Source organism: Anomalospiza imberbis, chromosome 11 (assembly GCF_031753505.1).
Source record: "Anomalospiza imberbis isolate Cuckoo-Finch-1a 21T00152 chromosome 11, ASM3175350v1, whole genome shotgun sequence".
Lineage (NCBI taxonomy): Eukaryota > Metazoa > Chordata > Aves > Passeriformes > Viduidae > Anomalospiza > Anomalospiza imberbis.
The window spans coordinates 22,323,239-22,346,308 of record NC_089691.1 but is presented as its reverse complement, the minus strand read 5'-3'; the positions used below and the strand labels follow the sequence as shown (position 1 = coordinate 22,346,308).

At 53.5% G+C, this 23,070-nt stretch overlaps 1 protein-coding gene across 3 annotated transcripts in view; it reads right to left on the bottom strand.

Moving 5' to 3' along the window:
• Positions 1-23,070, bottom strand: part of GRM7 (glutamate metabotropic receptor 7) — a 217,072-nt gene that overhangs the window by 31,550 nt on the left and 162,452 nt on the right. For 2 of the 3 annotated variants that reach the window (XM_068202385.1, XM_068202386.1), the window contains exon 8: positions 14,660-15,595. The exons of the other annotated variant lie outside the window; for it this stretch is intronic. In XM_068202385.1, coding sequence (XP_068058486.1) covers positions 14,660-15,595 — 936 coding nt within the window. The remainder of the gene's footprint in view (positions 1-14,659; positions 15,596-23,070) is intronic. 3 annotated transcript variants of the gene reach the window in all.

The window sequence follows — 23,070 nt, the reverse complement described above, 5'->3', positions numbered from 1 at the left end:
AGGGAGCTCATTTCTGGGAGCAGGTACTTCATGTGCAACCTGTGCCCCTCTCTGACATTCCCATTCTCTGGACAGAGAGACACAATTCTGTCTCTCAGGAGAAGCACAGAGAGAAGAAGAGAAAACAATCTTTATCTCTGCTCCTCTGTTTTCCCCATGTGGAATGTGGTGTGGAGATTGTTCACCTGCAGTGATGGCTGGGTTGGATTCTGGTGAAGGTTGTTTGGGGTCAGTGACCAGTGGGACCCAGCTGTGGCTCGGGCTCTCAGCAGAGTCATGAGTTTGTAGTTAGTTAGGGAAGTAAGAAGTAAGTGTGTAGAATAGGATAGTATCTCTTTAAATAGTATATTATTATAATATAGTGTAGTTTAATAAAGCTATCCTTCTGATCTGGAGCAGACATCATCATTTCTTCCTGCATCCAGGGCTCACCACATTTTACTACATGCCTCCTTTATGGCTCCCTCAGAGCAGACTGAGGGGAGGGAGCCTCCATCCAGCCCTTCCCTGGGGGTGCTGAGTCACACAATCACCGAGGTTGGCAAAGACCTCCAAGATCAGCCTTTGGCTGATCCCTGCCTGGTCACCCACACCAGAGCCCCGAGTGCCACGTCCAGGGAGGGTCCCCCCACCACTGCCCTTTATACAGATTTCCAGTATATTCCAGTATATTCCCAGCTCAACCAGCGTGCAGAACCTCAAACCAATCCCACAAAACATTCCTTGCCCACCCAATGCCCAAGAGGTGACCGATGGCCCCAGCCCTGGCCGTGCCCCAGCCCTGACTGTGGTCACTTCAGTTCCCCCAGTGCTACAAATCCCAAAAAGTCAGCTGCAATCTTTCAATGTCAGTGAAGTCTGACCCAGGCCCATATTGAGAATCTATTCCATATATTTGCATACCAAGTAAGATCTAATTCTGCTTGGAGACCTTCAGGGGAATTTGAAGTGCAAGCCAGTGTCAGTGCAGGATGGGGGGAGAGGGAAAGGATAATCCTACACTTATTACTTCTCTTTAAAGACCTTGGAGTAGAGCACTGGCAATAAGGAACACTGACAAATATACATATATGAAGCAAGCCATTTTTTCAGTGACTCTTGAAATGATAATGTAATTATTAGTTAAGCCAGAGCATTTACATATTCCTTTGGCTACTTAGAAAAAACTTGTTATGGCTGGACATCCTCTGGCACCACAGTGCTGGGCACTGTGCTGGGGGACTAAAGGCTGCAGTCAAGAACCCAGAGCAGTCAGCAATTCAGTTATTCAAATAACTGGGTTATTTATTCATGTCTTTATTTATTAGCATGCCCAGAGCAGCTGGGGCTCCCCTGGATCCCTGGCAGTGCCCAAGGCCAGGCTGGACACTGGGGCTGGGAGCACCTGGGACAGTGGGAGGTGTCCCTGCCCTGGCAGGGGTGGCACTGGGTGGGATTTAGGGTCCCTCTCAACTCAAACTATTCTAAGAAAACGATATCATTTTCTGAAAGATGAAAGTGAACAGGGAGTGTGGTAGAGCTGCTGAAAGAATGGAACATTCCTGGATAAGGCAGCAAAGCCTTTGCTCCTGACCAGCCATCCTTAGCAGTTCAAACGCTGGCACAAGGAAAATAACTCCTTGTATTAAAGAAAAGCGATTTAAATGTCGAAACAATAATAAAAGAATGGTCAGACACGGGGTGTGGGCAGCAGCTGAAGCCCCACACGGGCTGGACCCACACACGGCTGCTCAGGTGCCCCTGCAGGAACGATGAACCCCAGCAGCTCACCCTCAAGCTCTGCCAGCAATCAGCAGCATTTCCCTCGGTGAAAGTGCCCTTTGCGAGGCTCTGTGTCACAGCCAGCTTTGTGCCAGCCCCTCTCCCCTGCGGCCCTGGCCCCTCCTCGTCGCTCATCCCACGGGAGAGCACCGGGCAGGAGAGACCGCGGGAGCAGGGCAGGCTTTGGGATTGTCTCCGGGCACCGGAGCTGTTCCTCCTCTCCGTTATTCCTTCCGAGAGGTGCCAGGTTGCATTTAATTAACTCAGTGACTGGAGCCAGCCAATTCCTGTTGCTGCTGATGTGTCACAATTAGAACAGCGTTGCCATGGCAACTGCCCAGTGCATCCTAATTCCTACCCCGGCTCCGCGCAATCCTCGGCCTCCGGACACGCAGATGGGCGGTTATTGTCATGCTAAACTGGGAATGGGTAATCCCACAAAATACAAGATCATTTAGGTGCTCATTTAAATGAGATTTAATTACAAAAAGTCTATCGTTTTAGGACCTGCCAAATTCCAGGCGTTCCACAATCCCCCCGTATCTTTGGGAGGTACCCGTGTGCATCAACGCTAAGCCAGAGCATCAGGGAAGCGCTTCTCTCTTAATTATCTAGCACTGCCTTTTTATTGCAAGAATAAACCAGATCTCGATCTCAGATGTGCCGCTGCGGTGACAATTTCCAGCAGTACCCCCAGCATTCTGCAGCGCGGTCGGCCGAGGTGATCCCGTCCCCAGCGCAGCTCCCGCTCCTCATTACCAGCTCCGAGTTCACTCCGAATCCCCTCCCACACGCCAGTCAGTCAGCCCCCGAGGTAACACCGCAGTTCACTGCCAGTCCTTCAGAGCTCCCTGTCAGCAGCTTCATTTGGGGCGCTCACACTGAGAGCAACCTGGGGAGAAAAACCCGAGTTTTACGCCCAAATCAGCTCACGTGTTTAACTCACGCGTGGCCTGACAGAAGTTAACGAGCCGCAGACACGCATGTGAATCTGTAACTGATTAGGCAAGTTTGAACAGGATAAAAAAGCAGAGCCTGGTTATTGGTGCCTCCAGAGCTGTGACCCTTCCCCAGAGCCCTCTGCTGCCCTGTTGCACGGCAGAGCCGCAGCAGCTGCAGCCCCTCATCCTGCAGGATGGAGCATCCAGGAGCCTGCGAACACAAACTGCATTTGGGACAACCTGCTGCCAGCGCTGGGCCAGAGAGCATCGAGCCGGGGTTCTGCTCTGAACTGGGCTGGGCCAGAGAGCATCCATCGAGCCGGGGTTCTGCTCTGAGCTGGGACAGAGAGCATCCGTCGAGCTGGGGTTCTGCTCTGAGCTGGGACAGAGAGCATCCATCGAGCCGGGGTTCTGCTCTGGGCTGGGACAGAGAGCATCCGTCCAGCTGGGGTTCTGATCTGATCTGAGCTGGGACAGAGAGCATCTGTCGAGCTGGGGTTCTGTTCTGAGCTGGGACAGAGAGCATCCATCGAGCCGGGGTTCTGCTCTGAGCTGGGACAGAGAGCATCCATCGAGCCGGGGTTCTGCTCTGAGCTGGGACAGAGAGCATCCATCGAGCCGGGGTTCTGCTCTGAGCTGGGACAGAGAGCATCCATCGAGCTGGGGTTCTGATCTGCTCTGAGCTGGGACAGAGAGCATCCGTCGAGCTGGGGTTCTGATCAGATCTGGGACAGAGAGCATCCATCGAGCTGGGCTGGGACAGAGAGCATCCGTCGAGCTGGGGTTCTGATCTGATCTGAGCTGGGACAGAGAGCATCCATCGAGCTGGGGTTCTGCTCTGAGCTGGGACAGAGAGCATCCATCGAGCTGGGCTGGGACAGAGAGCATCCGTCGAGCTGGGGTTCTGATCTGATCTGAGCTGGGACAGAGAGCATCCATCGAGCTGGGGTTCTGCTCTGAGCTGGGACAGAGAGCATCCATCGAGCTGGGGTTCTGCTCTGAGCTGGGACAGAGAGCATCCATCGAGCCGGGGTTCTGCTCTGAGCTGGGACAGAGAGCATCCGTCAAGCTGGGGTTCGGCTCCGATCTGAGCTGGGCTGGGACAGAGAGCATCTGTCGAGCCGGGGTTCTGCTCTGAGCTGGGACAGAGAGCATCCGTCGAGCCGGGGTTCTGCTCTGAGCTGGGACAGAGAGCATCCGTCGAGCTGGGGTTCTGATCTGCTCTGAGCTGGGACAGAGAGCATCCATCGAGCTGGGGTTCTGATCTGATCTGAGCTGGGACAGAGAGCATCCTTCAAGCTGGGGTTCTGCTCTGAGCTGGGCTGGGACAGAGAGCATCTGTCGAGCTGGGGTTCTGCTCCAAGCTGAGCTGAACTGAGCAGAACCCAGCCCAGTTGAGCTGAGCCAAGCCACTCTGCAGGGACCTGATTTGGTCCATGCTGTTTTGGGACCTGCCCCAGTCCATGCTGTTTGTTTTGGGACCTGCCCCAGTCCATGCTGTTTGTTTTGGGACCTGACCCAGTCCATGCTGTTTGTTTTGGGACCTGACCCAGTCCATGCTGTTTCAGCCATCGCCTCCCAAGCCCGGGGCCACGGGCTGGGCTCCGGGCAGCCCCCGAGCCCCAGACCCTGCTGGACACACAGCCAGGCCAGGCCAGGCCAGGCCGGGCTGTGCCCCAGGAAATGCTGACCAGAGCCAGCCCAGGCAGGGCTCGGTCGCTCTGCACCAGGGGACATCTGCAGGCCTGGACCTCCCTTCCTTATCTCCAGTCGCTATCAGAGTTCATCTTCCAGTCAATAAAACCTGCTAAAGCAACATTGATTCCCAAGTTCTGGAGAATCAAATCACTTGACTTCCTTGGTCCTCCAATTAAGGCACCAGAATAAATCTTAACTACTCCCTAATACCAGTTTTCACAAGACTTTCTTCAGCTCTAATCACGTTTAAGCACCTTGGCTAAAGGAATTGATTTCCATTGCTTTTCCTTCCCACCACCTACCAGAGTCTGCAGAGCTTCCCAGTGCATCTCCTCTCCAGCTCACTGGTGAATTACTGCTGCTAGCTCCGTTGTTCAGCAGGATCTGCTCCCCTACTACAAAGAGCTATCTTGTCTGCAAATGATATTTAATTATCTCCATTAAACATTACAGGCTGCTCTGATGCTGGAGATGTAAATCAGGGGGAACAAGAGGAAGATGAGAGCATATTGTTCATCGCATGTTTTGTCCTCCTACTCCCTCTGCACTCTCTTAAATAAGTGTCTCTAGAGGTAAGGCCAACTCGGAGCTTGTGAACACTCGAGTTATTCAATTTACAATACAAACATTATTTTTCAGTGGTGAAACCGTGAGACTGGGCAGGGCTAAACCTCAGCTTTCCCTGCTGTGGCAAAGGCAGTTAAAGACTGAATGGATGGTGTTTAATGAGCAATTAACAGTGCAGGAAAAGCTGTTACTGCAGAAATATAAACACTCCCCAAATCACTTTTGACATGGTAGGGTTGGGACGCAAATTCTTTGATTTAGTCTACAAGAATTTATTGCTGTTTCTCTTTAACCTTCTGCCTCAAAGACAAAATGTGAGGCAATTTCTATGACTGAGCATGATGGTTTCTATTTATGTTATTATTACATGCCTGCTTAAACCACTTAAAACAACAAATAAATCCTGCAAGTCAATATTTTTGCATCCATCTCTTATGTATAGAGAATCCTACCTTTTGCTGTGCATTGGACTGGCCTTGCTAGACTGGAGATGGTCTTTGCAGAGCAGCTCTTTTCTCCCCCTGCAAAGGCAGCTGTGTTCAGCTGTGCTGTGCACAAAGGAGCTGATGTTTGTGTCAGAGCATCTCCCACAGGTCTCTCTCCAGGATCCACAGAGGCCCTGCTTTGTGCAGAGGAGATTCCTTACCAGTGCCTGCAATTCGGCATTTTTCACTGATTTTGGAAGAAACTTTTGGCTGAAAGGTTTAGATTAGATATCAGGAAGAAATTCTTCCTGTGAGGGTGGGCAGCCCTGGCACAGGTGCCCAGAGCAGCTGGGGCTGCCCCTGGATCCCTGGCAGTGCCCAAGGCCAGGCTGGGCACTGGGGCTGGGAGCACCTGGGACAGTGGGAGGTGTCTCTGCCACGGCAGGGGTGGCACTGGATGGGCTTTAAGACCCTTCCAACCCAACCCATGAATATTCCATGAATTGCTGACTCCAAGGCTGAATGTTCTCTTCCCCCACAGCGGTTTGGAGCAGGATGGTGCCCTGGCAGTGCCCCTGGGAAGTCACTGTCACACCCATCCCACGAGCTCTCTCCAAGCAAGACTTTCCCTGGCCCTTCCTGCTCCTCTCCTGGCAGTTTTCCTTGCTCCTTCCATTTTGTTCCTGTTTATTCTAAAACAAACAGAAGGAAATCTCCACTCCAGCTGCCAGCCCAGCCACAAAGGATGCTCCTTCTGCAGGGGCTACTTCACTTGGGGCCCTTTGCAGGCTGGTTTCATCATCCACTCAAAGGAGAGGACAGAAGTGCTCAAGGACCAATTCTTGCTGCTGAAAGCCTGGATCAAACCAAACCCTGACTCCAGCATCCACGTTCAGCAAGAAAATTGAGAAACATCTGCATAACTCCCATTGTACTGAAGGAGCCCTCCCCGGCTTGGCTTTGTTGCTGATGAGCTCAGAATCAGCAGCCACTATTTCTGCCTCCAAATACCAGATTGTGTTTGTACAACAGAGGGGCAGAGCTTGGCTGTGCTCTGCTCTCTCAAATCGGGCTGGGCTGGCACCAGAGCTCCGGGATGCTCTGCAGGGTGATGAACTCTGCTCCAAACAAAGCAGCAGCAAAGGGAGCCGAGGCTTTCTGCAGCAAAACTCGCCCTGAGCTCCATCCCCCAGCCCCAGCAGAGCCCCCTGTCCTCTGGCTGACCCTACAGGGGACAGTCCTGCAGGGACTGGCACAGGGAGTGCCCCACAACAGCCCACCTGAGCCCCTGAAATGGGGCTCTCCTCAAAAACGCACACTGGAGGAGAATCGGGGTTGCAGGGACGTGTCAGTCCCCCTAGGAAACCACATCATCTTTGTGATACACTTACCTTAAGCCTTGCATACCCAGGAAATTGAAAATACTCATTAAAACCACAGAGTCACCTCTGGGATCTCCAAATCATCATCAACCCAGCAGCACGACCACGTTCACCCCCACATCACCTCCTGAGGTGCCACATTGACACTTGCTTTGGACACTCTCAAGGATGGTTTCACGATGCCTGTGGAAACCCACGACCACAAACTGCACAGACATTCAAACTGAGCCTCCCCTGCCTGCAGCGAGTTTCTCTGTGACTGATCCCTTCTTGACCAACTTTGAAGAGCTATTCTGTAACTCCACAGCCACAGCTCCTAAGGGTGGCTGCCCCGAGCCCAGCCCAGTGTTAATCCCAAGACAGGGCTTTGCAAGGCTGAGCTTTTCCCTTGGCTGCCTCAAGAATTCAGCAAACTGGGAAAACCGCCCAGCCCCGCCCAGCAGCGTGGCATGGTCGATGCAAGAGCTCTGCTGGGGAAATTATGCTGTCAGCCCAGTGAGTTTGACATTCAGAGGTATCACAAGGCAAGCAAAGAGAAAAGTTTCATCAACACAGTAATTACTGCCCTGGACTCCACGGAGCCGCAATTATTTCCCGGTGAGGGGCTGTCAGTTTGTGCTGCAGATAAAAACTGGTGATAGGGCTGCCAGGGGCCCGTGCAGAGATGGCTTTTCAGATGTAAAACCCTCCTGGCAATGCTACATTTTCCAAAATAAAAAAAGAGGAACAAAAAAAGTATGTGTCAACACTATGCATTAAACACCTACACGTTTTTTCCTTTAAAAATTGTGTTGCTTTTTAGCCAGAGGCAGTTAGTATGCACCAGAAATTCCAGGGGGAAAAGACACCTTCCTTCCCCACTTCTGCTTCAGTGACCTCATGTGTGTGCACGGGACAGGGGCAGCTGTGGCCTGCCCTGAGCTGGTGATGCTGGGAGCCACGGGCAGGTGCCTCTGCCACAGCCGGGCTCACAGGTGGAAAAGCACCAAAATATTCCCAAATCTGCTCTTCCAGTCCAACACAGACTGTCCACACTTGGGGCTCGTGCTGAACGGGTCCCAATGGAGACAGAGAAGCCTGAGCCGGAGCTGGGTCCAGCTGCCAGTGCTGCACCAGTGCCATGGAGGGAGGCTCAGGCTGGATTCTGGGAAAGGCTCATCCCCAGAGGGTGCTGGCACTGCCCAGGCTCCCCAGGGAATGGGCACGGCCCCGAGGCTGCCAGAGCTCCAGGAGCTACCAGGGATGGCCAGGGTGGGATGTGGGGTGTCTGTGCAGGGCCAGGGGCTGGGCTGGGGGATCCCTTTGGGTCCCTTCCAGCTGAGGACATTCTGTGATTTCCACCTCTGTAATGCCCTCTCCTTTCTGGCTTCCATTTATGTTCCCATCTTCCAAATAATTTCTTTTTTTCTGTCTCCTCAGCACAGCTGGGAATGGAAAAGGCTGGAATTATCACAGCAAAGAGATCCCTCACTGCCAACATCAGACATCAAAGCAGCCACTCAGAGGCTTCAAAGGGCCCCTGGTGACAGCAGCACCCTGGGGACAGGAATGAAGTCACTTCTGCTTAACTGAACCCATCTCCCCTGCCAGACAGCAGCCCCCAGTGTGCTGTTGCTGCTCCATGGCAAAGATCCTGCTCCAAGAGCTGAACATTTCACCCAGTGGGTCGATGGTTCAGCCTCTGCCAGCTCTGCCCTGCCCAGCGCCGTGCCTGCTCTGCCTGGCTCTGCTGGTGGCACTGCTGGCTGGGGGAGCCCCCCTCCCCAGGCAATTATGTGGAACACGATTGTGGCCTTGGGCTCTGCCTGCTCAGTGTTTGCAATTAGATTTTACTACAAAAGCACACATTAACATTAAAGGAGCATTACAATGCAGCAAATGTGATAAAGCAGAGAAACGTTACGTGTACCTTCTGCTTCTGTTCTTTCAAGAATCATAATCACCGTTAATTTATGGTCTTCTGAGGAGGATCTAATTACTCCAATCAGCCCTTATTTCACTCAGAGTGTGCACGTGTGCTCTTCCCTGCCTTTAAATACCTGCCTTGACTACAGGCACGACACAGACCTGCATTTTCAGCAGCCCTGCAGCCTCCCATTGCCTGGCTGAGCTTGGCTGGGAGATCCCCCAGACAGGAGCCAGCAAAGGCAGGAATCTCCTTGCCAGGAAAGCCCTGGCTTGGGAATACAGCACTGTGGGTAATCTATTCTTACCCAAATGTCCTTGTTTTTTCAGGACACCGCTGTGAAGAGCAGAGGCTCCTTCCCCAGCCACCCCTGTCACGTCCATCCCCAGTGCCAAATCCGCCCCTCTCTCCGCTGCAGCTGAGTGTGAGGGTGTGGGACACCCACAGATCCCAAGTGCCCAAGTTTAGGCACCAACTTTTCCTTGCTGTTTTTCTTTCTCTTTTCCAGCCTTGGTGGCAGAGGGAGCTGTGGCAGAGCTCCTGGTGACTCCCTGAGTGAGCACTCAGCTGGGAACCAGCCCAGCCAGGAATATCCTGTATTTCCTGGGACGTTCTCTCCTCCAGGAGCCTCAGAGGCCACAACCCAACCCTGGCCAGTGGTGCTGGGTCTGTGAGTGTCTGTTCAGGAAACACAGCTCCCCCAGAGCACCAGGGAGAGGAGGACAGGCACAGAGATCAGCAGCTCCAGAGCCTGGCATTCCTGCAGCACTTCAACGACACAGATGGAAACCCTGAGCTCCTGTTTAGGGTTAAACCACTGGCAGCAGTGACACCTTAAAAACCTCTTAATTTGGCTGGGGTCTGACTGGTCACAGCCTTCCTTCCCACTGGGGAGGCCAAATGAATGCAGAAGGTAATAAAGGAAATCTTACTGAGAACTTTATCCAGGAGCTGTGCTTAAAATTTTTGCTTAGTTCTACAGAAATTAGAATTGAAACCCTACAGGCACTCAAAGGTTTTCACAAGGGTTTTTATACACTTTTCAGCAGTGCTGTTATACAACCTGATAAAAACCTAGGCCAGGATCACTTTTGTAGTGAAGGCCATCAGCCTTCCAAAAATTCCACTGGTTATTTTGCTTCTAGATTTCAATGAACACCCAATTTCTCCTCAATTAAAATGTGGAACTCCAGTACTCCACAAAAGTGGATTTTCTTGAATACCCTGTGCTCTCCAGACCTCGTGGCTCCAGCCTGGAGGTCTGAGCTGCAATGAGGTGAAGCTGCTCTTCAGCTCAGGCTTGACTCAGGACAACCCTAATGCCAGATCCCTAAATTCCAGGGTGTTCTCAGGGATACAATTGAGGCTGGATAAAATTAAGAAATTCAGCATCTGAACATGCAGATAATGAAGTGATGGGCGAATTGAATAAGAAATTCCTGTTAACAGAATCCTCCTTTAAACAAAAATTATATAAAAAAAATTAAACAAAAGCTGCAATCCACACTGTCCCTGTGAGAGCCCCAGATCATGGCAGACCCAGGCACATTCCCTGGGAGCCTCAAAGCCTGGTTTTCTCCACAATCAATCAGTGTGAAACTCCAACAAATGTTGCATTAAATTCCTCATAACTCCCAAATCCACATATGTAGAGTTGCTATAGCAACTGTCAGCCCAAGCCTTCCCAAGGGAGAAAATAAAAGTGTGTCCTACCTGGCTAATTGGTATTTGTGTTACAGAGAATTGAAGGGTAACTTAGTTCCACCAAAAAATAGAACAGAGACTGAAGTGCTCCTGTGCTAATGTGACATTACTTAATCTGAACAAGGACCCATTTTGCATGTGCCTTCAAATTATAGTATTTATGGAACACTCAACACAATAAGTAAAAGTGTTGCTGCCAAATATGCCTGACTTGCCCTGCTTATTGATTTGAATAAAAGGAGCATTGAAAAAAGTAGAGAAACAAGAAGGAAGGTGGAAGAGTTGATGGGATTAGAGACTTCAAATTTCATTACAAAACCTTCAAACCCCCCTCCCCAAAACCTCAACAGTTTACAACTGAAAGTTATGCAAAAATAAGCTGATGGAAGGTGACAGCTCTTTTCCCTATTTCAGCTTTTCCCTATTTCTCATCACTGCAGGAAGAATAAAGCTCCCAGGCAAGACAAGCACACTGGCTGAACAATAGCCACCCCTCACTCAGAGGCACAATTAGAACTTTCTTTAACTTGAAAAAAGCCCTGAAGATCATTCAAGAGAAGAATCCCACTGGCAGGATGTATTTCAGGAGCACACTGACAGTTCTCACTGGCTTGTAAACACATCCAGCAAGGAATTTTTTTAATCTTAGCACAATTACTAAATAAAAGCAATCAGAGCTCTGAGGCAGCAGAACCTCTATGAAACATGGAAATATAACGATGACATCTCTCTCTCTATCAGCCCAATGACACAACCAGAGAAAATGAGATTTCAGGGGAATATTCAGCTTCTCTGTGGGCACCCTGTGCCTCCCCACCCTCACAGGGTGGAATTCCTTCCAGATATCCAGGCTAAAGCTCCCCCCCTTCAGCTAAAAGCCATGGTGGCTGTCAAGTGCACACTGAAGAAGGAGCAGAGGCAGCACCAGCCCTGCCCCAGAGCTCCTCCAAGCTCACACAGCACTTTCAGGACCTGTACTCGACAGAGCACAACACAACCCGCAGAGCTGCAGAGTGCCCAGGCAGGGAGCAGCAGCTCTGGGGGCTCTGGGAGCTCTGAACCCCAGCCACGGAACGCCGGGAGCGCTGCGCCGTGGCAAGGACCAGCACAGCCCACATCCGTGGGGTCCACGTGCTGCATCACCGGACAAAGCCCAGGAACCACAGCTGGCCCAGGAATCACAACCTGCCACGTGTTCTCTCCGCTTCTGATGAGGACAAAGAAACGGGTTGAGTGGGCTCAAGCTGTAAAAAGGTCAGAAATCTGCTTTTACCACGTGCCACCTCCCCTGTGCCTCATGGCTCATCTCCATCCCGGAGAAACTCGGATTTCTGGCCTTCCTCACACCAGCCCGCCTCCCTCCACCGGCTGTAACAGCTCCTGCTTGAATTATTCACCTTTTGTGAACCTTTGGTTTTTTTCTTGTTGGCGGTGTTATTCTCTACCCTGAACAAGGCAGGTGTTTACAATATGCCTTCTACCTAACAACATTATACTTGTATTTATCGATAAAATAAAATAAATCCATCCACTGAAACCCACAGTGTTATATATAACCCCATTGCTCAGTTTAAAAGCTCGTGCTGCATGAGATTTTTCAGCAGGTGCAATTTCCATTTCAGCACAGACGTGTGTGGCTAAGCTAAAGCACAATATTTTCCAGAGGAAATATCTGACAGGAAATCAGTGGCAAGCACCAAAAAGCACAATGCCTGCACCCCCACGCAAAAGGAGTGCCAGGAAAGGAAGAAAAGCTGCAAGGCTCCTGCAGCACAGCTCTGGGCAGGGCAGGAGGGGGAGAGCCCTAGGAGCACAGGGACAGCCCCTGGGGCTGGGCACCGAGCTCTGGTCCCACAGCCCAGGGGCTGCACAGCCCTGCAGGGACATGGGGACACAGGGACAGCACCTGGGGCTGGGCACCGAGCTCTGGTCCCACAGCCCAGGGGCTGCACAGCCCTGCAGGGACATGGGGACACAGACAGGGACACAGGGACAGCCCCTGGGGCTGGGCACCGAGCTCTGGTCCCACAGCCCAGGGGCTGCACAGCCCTGCAGGGACATGGGGACACAGACAGGGACACAGGGACAGCACCTGGGGCTGGGCACCGAGCTCTGGTCCCACAGCCCAGGGGCTGCACAGCCCTGCAGGGACATGGGGACACAGACAGAGACACAGGGACAGCCCCTGGGGCTGGGCACCGAGCTCTGGTCCCACAGCCCAGGGGCTGCACAGCCCTGCAGGGACATGGGGACACAGACAGGGACACAGGGACAGCACCTGGGGCTGGGCACCGAGCTCTGGTCCCACAGCCCAGGGGCTGCACAGCCCTGCAGGGACATGGGGACACAGACAGGGACACAGGGACAGCACCTGGGGCCCTCCACACACAGCCACTGCACAGGGGTCTCACCGGGGGCTTTGCTGGACAGGACTCAGCAGCTTCCAGCCCAAGGAATGGGGAGGAGCCCCAGCAGCAGAGAGCAGCCCCTGCTGTCCCTGTCCCCAGTGTCCCCGGTGTCCCCAGGCTGGGGCACAGCACACTGAGGGCTGCTTGCCCTGCCCTGTCCCACCCTCTGTGCTCTGGGTGAGATCAAGTTCATCGTGCTCCCTTCTGCTGTCCTGCCTGGGCTGTACAAGGCTCCCAGAGCCCAGGTTTAACTCAGCTCCAGGAGCACGTGGAAACCTCAGGCTTTTGCTGCTGAACAGCTCCGAGCGCTGGCAGAGCCTTTGGACTGTCTGTGGTTTACTATCACCCGGTTAGACCTCTGCAGACAACAATTCCAAGCACTTCATCTCCGTCCCCTGCAGGCCCCATGGCCAGGCAGGAGCTGCAGAGCTGCTCAGCACTCCCCGTGTCAGAGGCAGCTGAAACAGACCCTGCTGCACCTGCAGCTGCTGCTGCTCTCCCTTATCTCACCCTCAACAGGGAGAGCAGAGGCGTTTGAAGTGTTTGTGAGCCTTGGCTTGTGAGCTTGTGAGCTCTCCTTTCCAGCTGAAATGAATTCCCTCCGGGATGCAGTGGCTCTGGAAAGCCCAGTGCAGAGGTGAGAGGATCTGTGGAAACCTCTCCATAGCCTCTGTTCCTACCTCTGATCCTGAGTGATCCCCTCTCCCACCAGCACACTCCCTCCGGGGTGATCCCCTCCTCCCCTGAGGGCCAAAGCTGAGGCCAAAGCACCTGCACATCCCTCCTGAGCTGGAGAGAACAAAGCTCTGTGCAGCCCTGAGCAGGGAGGAGCCCTGGAGCCACAGCAGGAGCTGTCCCAGGGCCCCGGGGTGTCCCTGCAGCTGCATCCACAGCCCCGGTGCAGCCTCTGCCTCCTGGGCATGAGAGCCCTGCTCCAAGGGACAGCTCCAGCTGGGCTCTGCAATCTGCTCACCCCTCACACACAGTAATTCCACCCACGGCAAGGAGCCTGCCCGGGGCTGTGCTCCAGAACAAATGTCAAATGAAAACACAGGTGAGAAAAAGGACCAAGAAGCCAAAGGTCCCACGAGGAAACGCGGGTTCAGGATCTGGGGACAACAGCATGCTGCCACATCCATGCAAGGGCTGGGGGAGCATCTGAGGCAGGTGAGTGACGCCTGGATCCAGGAGCACACCACAGGTAAGGATGTGGCAGCAGCTTCCTCCAGGCTGGGCTGGGGTGGAGGGGTAAAACAGACTGACAGCAGTTCAGGACAGCCCAGCATCGCCACTGCTCTCTAAATACTGGACTTGGTGGTGTTTGCCAAGTCCCTCTGAAATGACAGCTTTCCTCCAGAGAGAAGTAAAAGTGAATCTGCATCATGGAGCACCAGCTGGAGCCACTGGGCTCAGCCCTTTACACCGTGGTGTAAATGTGTCCTGGGGCTGTTCTGTGAGCAGAGCACTCATCAGACTCCACGCTGCCCTCAGGTCCAGAGGCACAGGAGCCCGCCTGAGTATTTTTTTGACAGTTTTCTTGCTTACATATTGCATTCGAAATGATTTAGTTAGGAGATGCCTCCTTGTGGATAATATGACAGCTAATTCCCACTTATCCTACTGTAAAGAAACAATTGAAATAGATGCAACAATAAAACTAATGGCTAACGTGATTGCTATTGATCATTTGCCATTTTTTAAAATGAATGGCCCATGAGCTAAACGGGGAAGGAAAACAGTGCCATAGATTGCCCGTGAGTCAGGAACGAGCCGACTGGAGAGCTCAGCTGGAAATCCACGGAAAGCTGACCACCAGCACGTGGTTACAAGCACGGTGAATCCTGGCTACCTGTGCACTCTCACCTACCTTTTCGGCTGACTGGGCAGTGCCAAAAAATATTGGAATGAAGGCAAGCCATACTATACAGGTAGTGTACATAGTGAATCCAATGGGTTTGGCTTCATTAAAATTCTCTGGGACCCCCCGAGTCTTGATGGCATACACAGTGCACGTCACCATGAGCAGAATGCTATAACCCAAGGAACAAATGATTTGTAGATCCGTAATGTCACACTTGAGAACTCCTCTGGCCTGGTCGGGGTTCATAGTTTTCTGCTCATCATAATCTATGATGATGTTGGGCGGGTCAACTGCAAACCAAATAAAGACCCCCAGCAGCTGGACGGAGATCAGGCTGGAGGTGATGGCCAGCTGCGAGGTGGGGCTGATCAGCCGGGGCGCGGTCACCGACTTCTTGCCCTGCTCGAAGATGCGGTAGATGCGGTTGGTCTTGGTCAGCAGGGCCGCGTAGCTGATGCACATGCCCAGCCCCAGGAAGATCCTGCGGAAGGAGCACACGGCCACGTCGGGCTTGGCGATCATCAGGAAGGTGATGATGTAGCACAGGAAGATGCCGGTCAGCAGCACGTAGCTGAGCTCGCGGCCCGAGGCCCGCACGATCGGCGTGTCGTTGTAGCGGATGAACGTGGCCATGACGAAGATGGTGGCGACGATGCCCAGCATGGCCAGGAAGACGGGGATGACGGCCCAGGGCGAGTGCCACTCCAGCTTGATGATGGGGATGGAGCGGCAGCCGGTGCGGTTCTCGTTGGGCCGCTCGTTGTAGGAGCACAGCAGGCAGGTGACCTCGTCGGCCTGGTACTGGTAGCCGTCACACAGCTCGCAGTGCCAGCAGCACGGCATCCCCTTCACCATCTTCTTCCTCTCGCCCGGCCGGCACGGCTGGCTGCACACCGAGGGGGGCACGGCACGCACCCCTCCTCCCCACTGCATCTCCTCGATCTGTGGGACAGGGACACAGACAGGCTCAGGGTTAGGCTTGGCTTACGGCTGGCTTAGGGCTGGTTTAGAGCTGGCTGCACACCGAGGGGGGCACGGCACGCACCCCTCCTCCCCACTGCATCTCCTCGATCTGTGGGACAGGGACACAGACAGGCTCAGGGTTAGGCTTGGCTTACGGCTGGCTTAGGGCTGGTTTAGAGCTGGCTGCACACCGAGGGGGGCACGGCACGCACCCCTCCTCCCCACTGCATCTCCTCGATCTGTGGGACAGGGACACAGACAGGCTCAGGGTTAGGGCTGGCAGGCACAGACGTGAGCTGGGAAGGGAGGGGACTCGGGGGAGCCCCAACACACAGACCCCGAGAGGATGAAGTTCCCACGGGGCAGAGTCCTGGAACCACACCCTGGTGCCTCTGTGTGGGGCTCAGGTCCCTCACTGCGCTCACTGCCTCCGTTTCTATTTCTATTTCTCCTTAAGTCTGATGGAATGACATAGAAACCCGATAAAGCACAGAGTGAAAAGCTGTTTTTTTCATGAGAATTAGTAAGAACATTGCAAACCTTGAGGGGAGGCAGGACTTACATTTGCAAGGCTTCTTTCCACAAACCTCGGGGCTTCTTACCAAGACAGAACAGAGATCTCCCTTCCTGGAACTGCTACTGACCAGGGAAGATTTGAAATGAGGTGGGAATGTGTTTTCTGTAGGGCATGGGATCAGTGAGAATGGGGGAAGGTCTTCTAGACAAGCCACGTGAGAAATACGAAGGACAGAGAAAATGGTCATCACTGAACAACGCAGTAATTAGATATTTCATTTCAAAGGCACATTCAGCTTTTGAAATACCACGTGTGCTTCTGGGAATGCAAATGATAAATGATTATATTCAATATGGAAAGTCTCACTTACTCTGCAGTCTGGAGAATCCTGAACTCCAAGGTATGTGACAAAGGTTCCCAAGCTCTGTGGACTCACAAATCATTTCAAACTATGCCTGACTAAAGCCACTCACCAGCTTCCAAGAACAAGGAAGGTTTAGCACTGGAGCCCCAGTGAAACAGTCCAGACTGGAAGCCTGGGAAGGCCTTGGCATTCCCAGCACCCGTTGCCAGCCCAGCAGCCCCTCAGTGGCTCCAGCAGCTGCTCTGTGTGTGTGTGTCTTTTCCAAACACAAAACCTGATCCCCTGGGATAGATGTGAGTGTTATTAAAAATAAAATTTCAGCTATGTTTCTTTCTTAAATGCTGATAAGCTCCATAGTTTTCCCTACAAGTCAAAATTCTCAGATAGGTTTCTTGAATCAGCTGCCCTAATTATTCATATAGACAGGAAGACTTGGATGGGCAAGCCTTAAATTGAAGGATTAAGTTGCACTTTCCTAATTTAAATAAAAATAGATCCTGTATCATCTTCATTTTATATTTGTGAAAACACCAAACCCTGAAGTCACACTCAGCTCACACACTGGAGGACCAAGAGTCTTTTCTGTGAATGCTGTAAAAATAATCCCTCAATAACAGATATTCTAGAGGTCTGCCACTGCCTGGGAAACTTGATTAACCTTCAGTGTTCCGGGGCAGAGAAAAATCCACAAACTCCTTTCTCCCACGCTGCTGAGCTGAAGGTGTGCAGCTTGCAGGCGGCAAAGGAGTGCTGATGATAGAGGGAAACACAAAGACTCATTAAACTGCACTGATGAACGGTGCTTTGGCCTCACTGGCAGTGCAAGGAGCCAGGAAATCCATAAATCCCCTTCCATGCCCAGCTCCATCTCTGCTCTGGCCCAGGGCTGGCGAGGAGCTGAGTTCCAGGAGGGAACGAGGAGGGGCCGAGCGACCCCGACGTGTCCCTGAGTCCCTCGCTGCACCCAGGGCGATGCCAGCAGGAGAGGGGCTCTGAGGGGAGCCAGGGCTGACCCCGCTGACCTGGAGAACATGGGGAAATGCCATGGCCATTCCTTAGGAGAGCAGCTGTGTGACACTGCTGCTTCTTTGACTCTTGGTCCCTGCTGGGTTCGTTGTCCAAGGCAGAGTGAGACAAGGAACTGTGGCTTACCTGAGCCGTCCCACCCAGCCCAGAGCCTGCACCTCCCCTCCTGATCATTACCCACAGCCACCCCCGAGGCCTTTTGCAGCAGGCACCAACACAAAGTGAGATCAGCCCAACCACGTGGACCTTGAGCCGGTCTGCAGCAGTGGAATGATTTCCACCCATTTTCCACGGGAGTATCTTCATTTCCACACACTGATGAATGTGCTATCACAGCCCTGCTGCCCTCATGGCCACACAAGGATGGATTTCCATATTCTCAACCATATTCCATGGCACTGCTGGTACCTGGGACAGCCCAAAGGTACTTCACCCTGCACAGATTCTCTGTGGAAGGAGATAAAGAGAAGATCAGGCAGAATTGAGGAAAAGTCCTTTTCCTGGCCTGCTGGCCACAACAGCTCTAGCACTGGCCTAGGACAGATTTCTGCTGTTTCTGGAGAAAATTCAGGATGCAAAGTGCCTGTGAGGGCATGCTGGGCACCAACACCAGCAGCAGGGGGTGAGAACCTGAGTCAAGCTACAGACACTTTCCCCACTCAGAAAAGCACCTGTTTGAAAGGAAATTTGTCCCACATCTACACATCTTTTAGATACCTCCAAGGATTAGCTGAAAATGCCTAGCACACTCTGCAAAGGAGGCAGCAAAAAAATTCATACATTGTGAGAAAGTGCTCTTGCAACTAACAGAGAAACTGGGGGTTTTAGTGTAGAACTTTCCATTTCAGTCCAAGGATAAGGGAATTTATTCTTCCCAAACCAACAGCACTGCCAGAGGCAGCCAGACATGGCACCCAAAGTGGGACAGCAGTGTCACACCTTGAACTCCACCCTTGGCCAAGCCAGTGCCAGGGACACGAGGAGCCCCCCTGCCTGCAGCTCTGGCAGATTTGGGAAGGATGTTCTCCCTGCTCCCACACATCCCCCAGCTCCTGAACGCCTCCAGCAAGAGGGATTGGATCCGCTCACAATGTATATTCTCATTATGTTCACTACAGAACAAACATTAACAAGAAATGCTTAGTCTGTCTCATAAGGCCTAATGTAATTGTTCATTTTAATGAATAAAGTAACTCAGTATCTGTGTATAATTCAAACATTGCTGCTTTGCTTCCCTCTGCCACAAACATTTCCATAATAAGCCATTTGTTCTGAACTTAATTGTTCCGTGCAATGTTTGATTAAAACAAAAATCAGTACAAAAATAATTACATTAATGGTAATTAACCTACTCAGGGAAGAAAATAGCCACGTTCCCTGATACCACTTCCATAATGATGGCGCCATTAATTACACGGACACAGAACCCAGCGGCGAGGACTGGGCTCAGATTTATTGCCACCTCCAGACTGCAGCTCCTAACTCAGCACTTCAAACATTTGTGTATATTCCACTTTGCAGACAGCAATATTTGCATGACTTAGCTCTTCAGGCTCAGCTATTAATGTCTTGTAATTAGTTTTTAAATCCAGGGATTTACCATGATAATGGTTTTAAGCTAAGAATATGTCAATAACACATCCTCAGCAGAGTCTTCTGCAAAATATCAACTGAAATCCCTTCAAGAGATAACAGTGGTGATAAGCCAGAGTGGCAGAGAGGATGCAGAGCTGATCCATGCCTGGCCCAGACATGGTGCCTCAGCTCACACTGGAGCTCCTCTTCATTTCCCTGCCTGCAGGGAGGGCTGGGCAAGCCTGCAAGGGCTGGAGGCAAAACCCCACCAGTTCTGCCTTGTGCCAAAGAAATCCCGCACGGAGCAGAGCAGCCTTAACAGCTCTGCAGGACATCACAGAACTCCCAGGGACTCCAACCCCCCTCCTGAAACAGAAGGAGTGCTCCGGCTGCAGCAGCACATGAGCTCTGGGAACGGAGCTCCAGCCGTGTCCCTGCTGTGGGAACTGACAGTGCCCCATGCCACGTCATGCCGTGCCATGCCATGCCGTGCTGTGCTGTGCCATGCCATGCCGTGCCGTGCCATGCCATGCCATGCCATGCCATGCCGTGCCATGCCATGCCATGCTGTGCCATGCCGTGCCATGCCATGCCGTGCCACGTCATGCCGTGCCATGCCGTGCCGTGCCATGCCACGTCATGCCGTGCCATGCCGTGCCGTGCCATGCTGTGCCATGCCATGCTCTCCATGGGACCAACACCACGGTCCCAGTCCAGCCCCTGTGTGCTCCCTGCTCCTCTCAGAGCCACCCTGTTGCCCGGGCACCCTCAGCATTGCTCTGACACCCAGGCACCCCAGAATGAGGCAGGGCTCTCTCCTACCTCTCAATTTCCTCTCTGTTTTCTTGTTTTAGACCCAAGTCAGACCCAGCTGCCTCCCGGCAGGTTCCTACCCACGGGCAGGGCAGGGCAGGGGTGGGCAGGGGTGGGCAGCAGCACCCAGCAGCTCCCAGCCCTGGGATCACAGTGCCTCTCCTGGATCCACAGCTGTCACCAGAGCGTCTCTGCTGTCCCCCCACTGCCCCCAGAACATCCCGAGCCAGCCCTGAGCTCTGCAGCCCAGCCCTGCCCCTGGCAGCTGCTTTTCCTCTCCCCTTGCAGTGGGACCCCAGAGGAACCTCCACTGCTGCTGGAGCTCCGGCCCCGTGCTGCCTCCTGACCCCACACGAGGCCTCTCGGGCTGGCAAGTGGTTTGGGGTTCTGAGGACACTTCCACAGAAAAATACTTCAGAGGAAAAGCAAAACCTCTCAGAATCTTCCTGCTCTGCTGTGAATAATCTGAAATCCCTCCAATGTGCATGAACAGAAGTTAAATGTCCTCACATATATTTTGTCCCGGTTTCTCCTGCTGCTGCCTGTCCGCTTTCTGCCCTCCTGGCATAGCAGCCACTGAGTCTTGTCCTTAAAAACACAGAGAACAACCAAATCACAACTTCCTACTTGAAAACGGCAGCGACTCAGCACGTCTCAAAGGCTCCCAGCCAAAACGTGCCTGCAATTCTCACAGGCAGCACAAACCCCAAATGGCAGAAGATGGTGACAACATTCCCCTAACGCCAGAGCCTCGTCTTCCCACCTGCTGACTCAGGTCCTGACTGATGAGGAAAGGGCCCCCGGGCTCAGCCTCACCTGGCACTGCTCAGCCCCAGCTCCTGCTCTCACCAGTGCTGTGCCAGCTCCTGGAAGCTGGGCGTGGGCAGGAGCCCCGCTGCCAGAGCTGCAGGAACTGCTGTGGGAATGCTGCTCCTTATGGGGCCAGCTCCCACAGCTCAGGGGGTGAGGGGCACAGGGACAGCCTGGGGGTCCCGGGAACACTGCCGGACCCGCCCCAGGCTGCACCCCAGTGCCCTGGGGGCTGGGACACCAGTGCTGCACTGGGAAGGGGGTTACACCTCCATCTGGGCTTTCCTCTAGTGAGAAGATCTCATGTCGCTCTCAGCCCTTCCCTCCCTGCAGAGTGGGGAGAGGCCCCTCCTGTCCCCCTCCTGCCCCACTCCTGTCCCATTCCTGTCCCCCTCCTGTCCCATTCCTGTGCCCCTCCTGCCCCACTCCCGTCCCCCCAGGGTTCAGCTGAGCAGGGTCTGCAGTCACAGACCCACTGAGGGTGGACCCTGGGGTCCAGCCCTGCCCACACCACCCTGGGCACGGGGCACTGCTCACACCACCCTGGGCACCGTTCACTGCCCACACCACCCTGGGCACTGGGCACTGCCCACACCACCCTGGGCACTGCCCACACCACCCTGGGCACTGGGCACTGCTCACACCACCCTGGGCACTGGGCACTGCCCACACCACCCTGGGCACTGCCCACACCACCCTGGGCACGGGGCACTGCCCACACCACCCTGGGCACTGCTCACATCACCCTGGGCACTGGGCACTGCCCACACCACCCTGGGCACTGCCCACACCACCCTGGGCACTGCTCACACCACCCTGGGCACTGGGCACTGCCCACACCATCCTGGGCACTGCCCACACCACCCTGGGCACTGGGCACTGCCCACACCACCCTGGGCACTGCTCACACCACCCTGGGCACTGGGCACTGCCCACACCACCCTGGGCACTGCCCACACCACCCTGGGCACTGGGCACTGCTCACACCACCCTGGGCACTGCCCACACCACCCTGGGCACTGGGCACTGCCCACACCACCCTGGGCACTGGGCACTGCTCACACCACCCTGGGCACTGGGCACTGCTCACATCACCCTGGGCACTGGGCACTGCCCACACCACCCTGGGCACTGGGCACTGCTCACACCACCCTGGGCACTGCTCACTGCCCACACCACCCTGGGCACTGGGCACTGCTCACACCACCCTGGGCACTGCTCACACCACCCTGGGCACTGGGCACTGCTCACACCACCCTGGGCACTGCTCACACCACCCTGGGCACTGGGCACTGCCCACACCACCCTGGGCACTGCCCACACCACCCTGGGCACTGGGCACTGCTCACACCACCCTGGGCACTGCCCACACCACCCTGGGCACTGGGCACTGCCCACACCACCCTGGGCACTGGGCACTGCTCACAGCCCTGACCCTCCAGCCCGCCCTTCCCAGCTCCAGACAGCTGCAGCCGCTCGAGGTTTCCCTGGCAGGAGAAGCCAGGACTGGAGCCAGCACTGGAGGTGCCCCTCAGCAGTCCCTGGCACATCCTATTTAACACATTCAATTAATTATGGTTGGGGACGTCCAACTGGTGCCACCACTTTGCTCCCACGCTGCAGCTCCTCTTTGGTGCTCCCTCAGGAAGCAGTTCTCAACCCTCCTTTATTTCCCTTTCATTTCTACTCTTCCTTTGTCTTTCCTTTAGTATTTGTCACCTTTTTCAGCAGCCCCACCTGCTGTGCCCCAGCAGCACTGAGAGTTCCCTGAGCACTCAGAGCACCATCTTTAATGAGATCCAAGGGCCATTTGTTCTACATTAAAGCAAGGACATTTCCAGCACACCACTGATGTAGAGAAAAATGCTTAATCCACAGTTTTTGCAAAAGTGCTTATTATTATACATTTCTGTTGACACACAATAAAATGGAAAATTAATTATTTTAATGCTTTTATATCTGCCTACAGCTTTGTGTTGTCTTCTTGCTAATGGAAGGGGGTGGACCATGCATCTTCAGTATTCATCCTGCAGCCCCTGCATAATATTTTTTTAATTAAGAAAAGAGCATGTGCTTCCAAATGTGCATTTATAACACACAGCTCTTGTCTCTTTAAATTGATCGGTTAGGGCAAAACTATCTTCTGAAAGCAGAGCTAATCCAAGGCAACTTTTTATCCTGAAGTGGCTCAGAATGAGGGAAAATCTGAATTATCATGGAATCCCAAACTGGTCTGGACATCAAATCCCACCCAGAGCCACCCCTGCCAGGGCAGGGACACCTCCCACTGTCCCAGGCTGCTCCAGCCCCAGTGTCCAGCCTGGCCTTGGCACTGCCAGGGATGCAGGG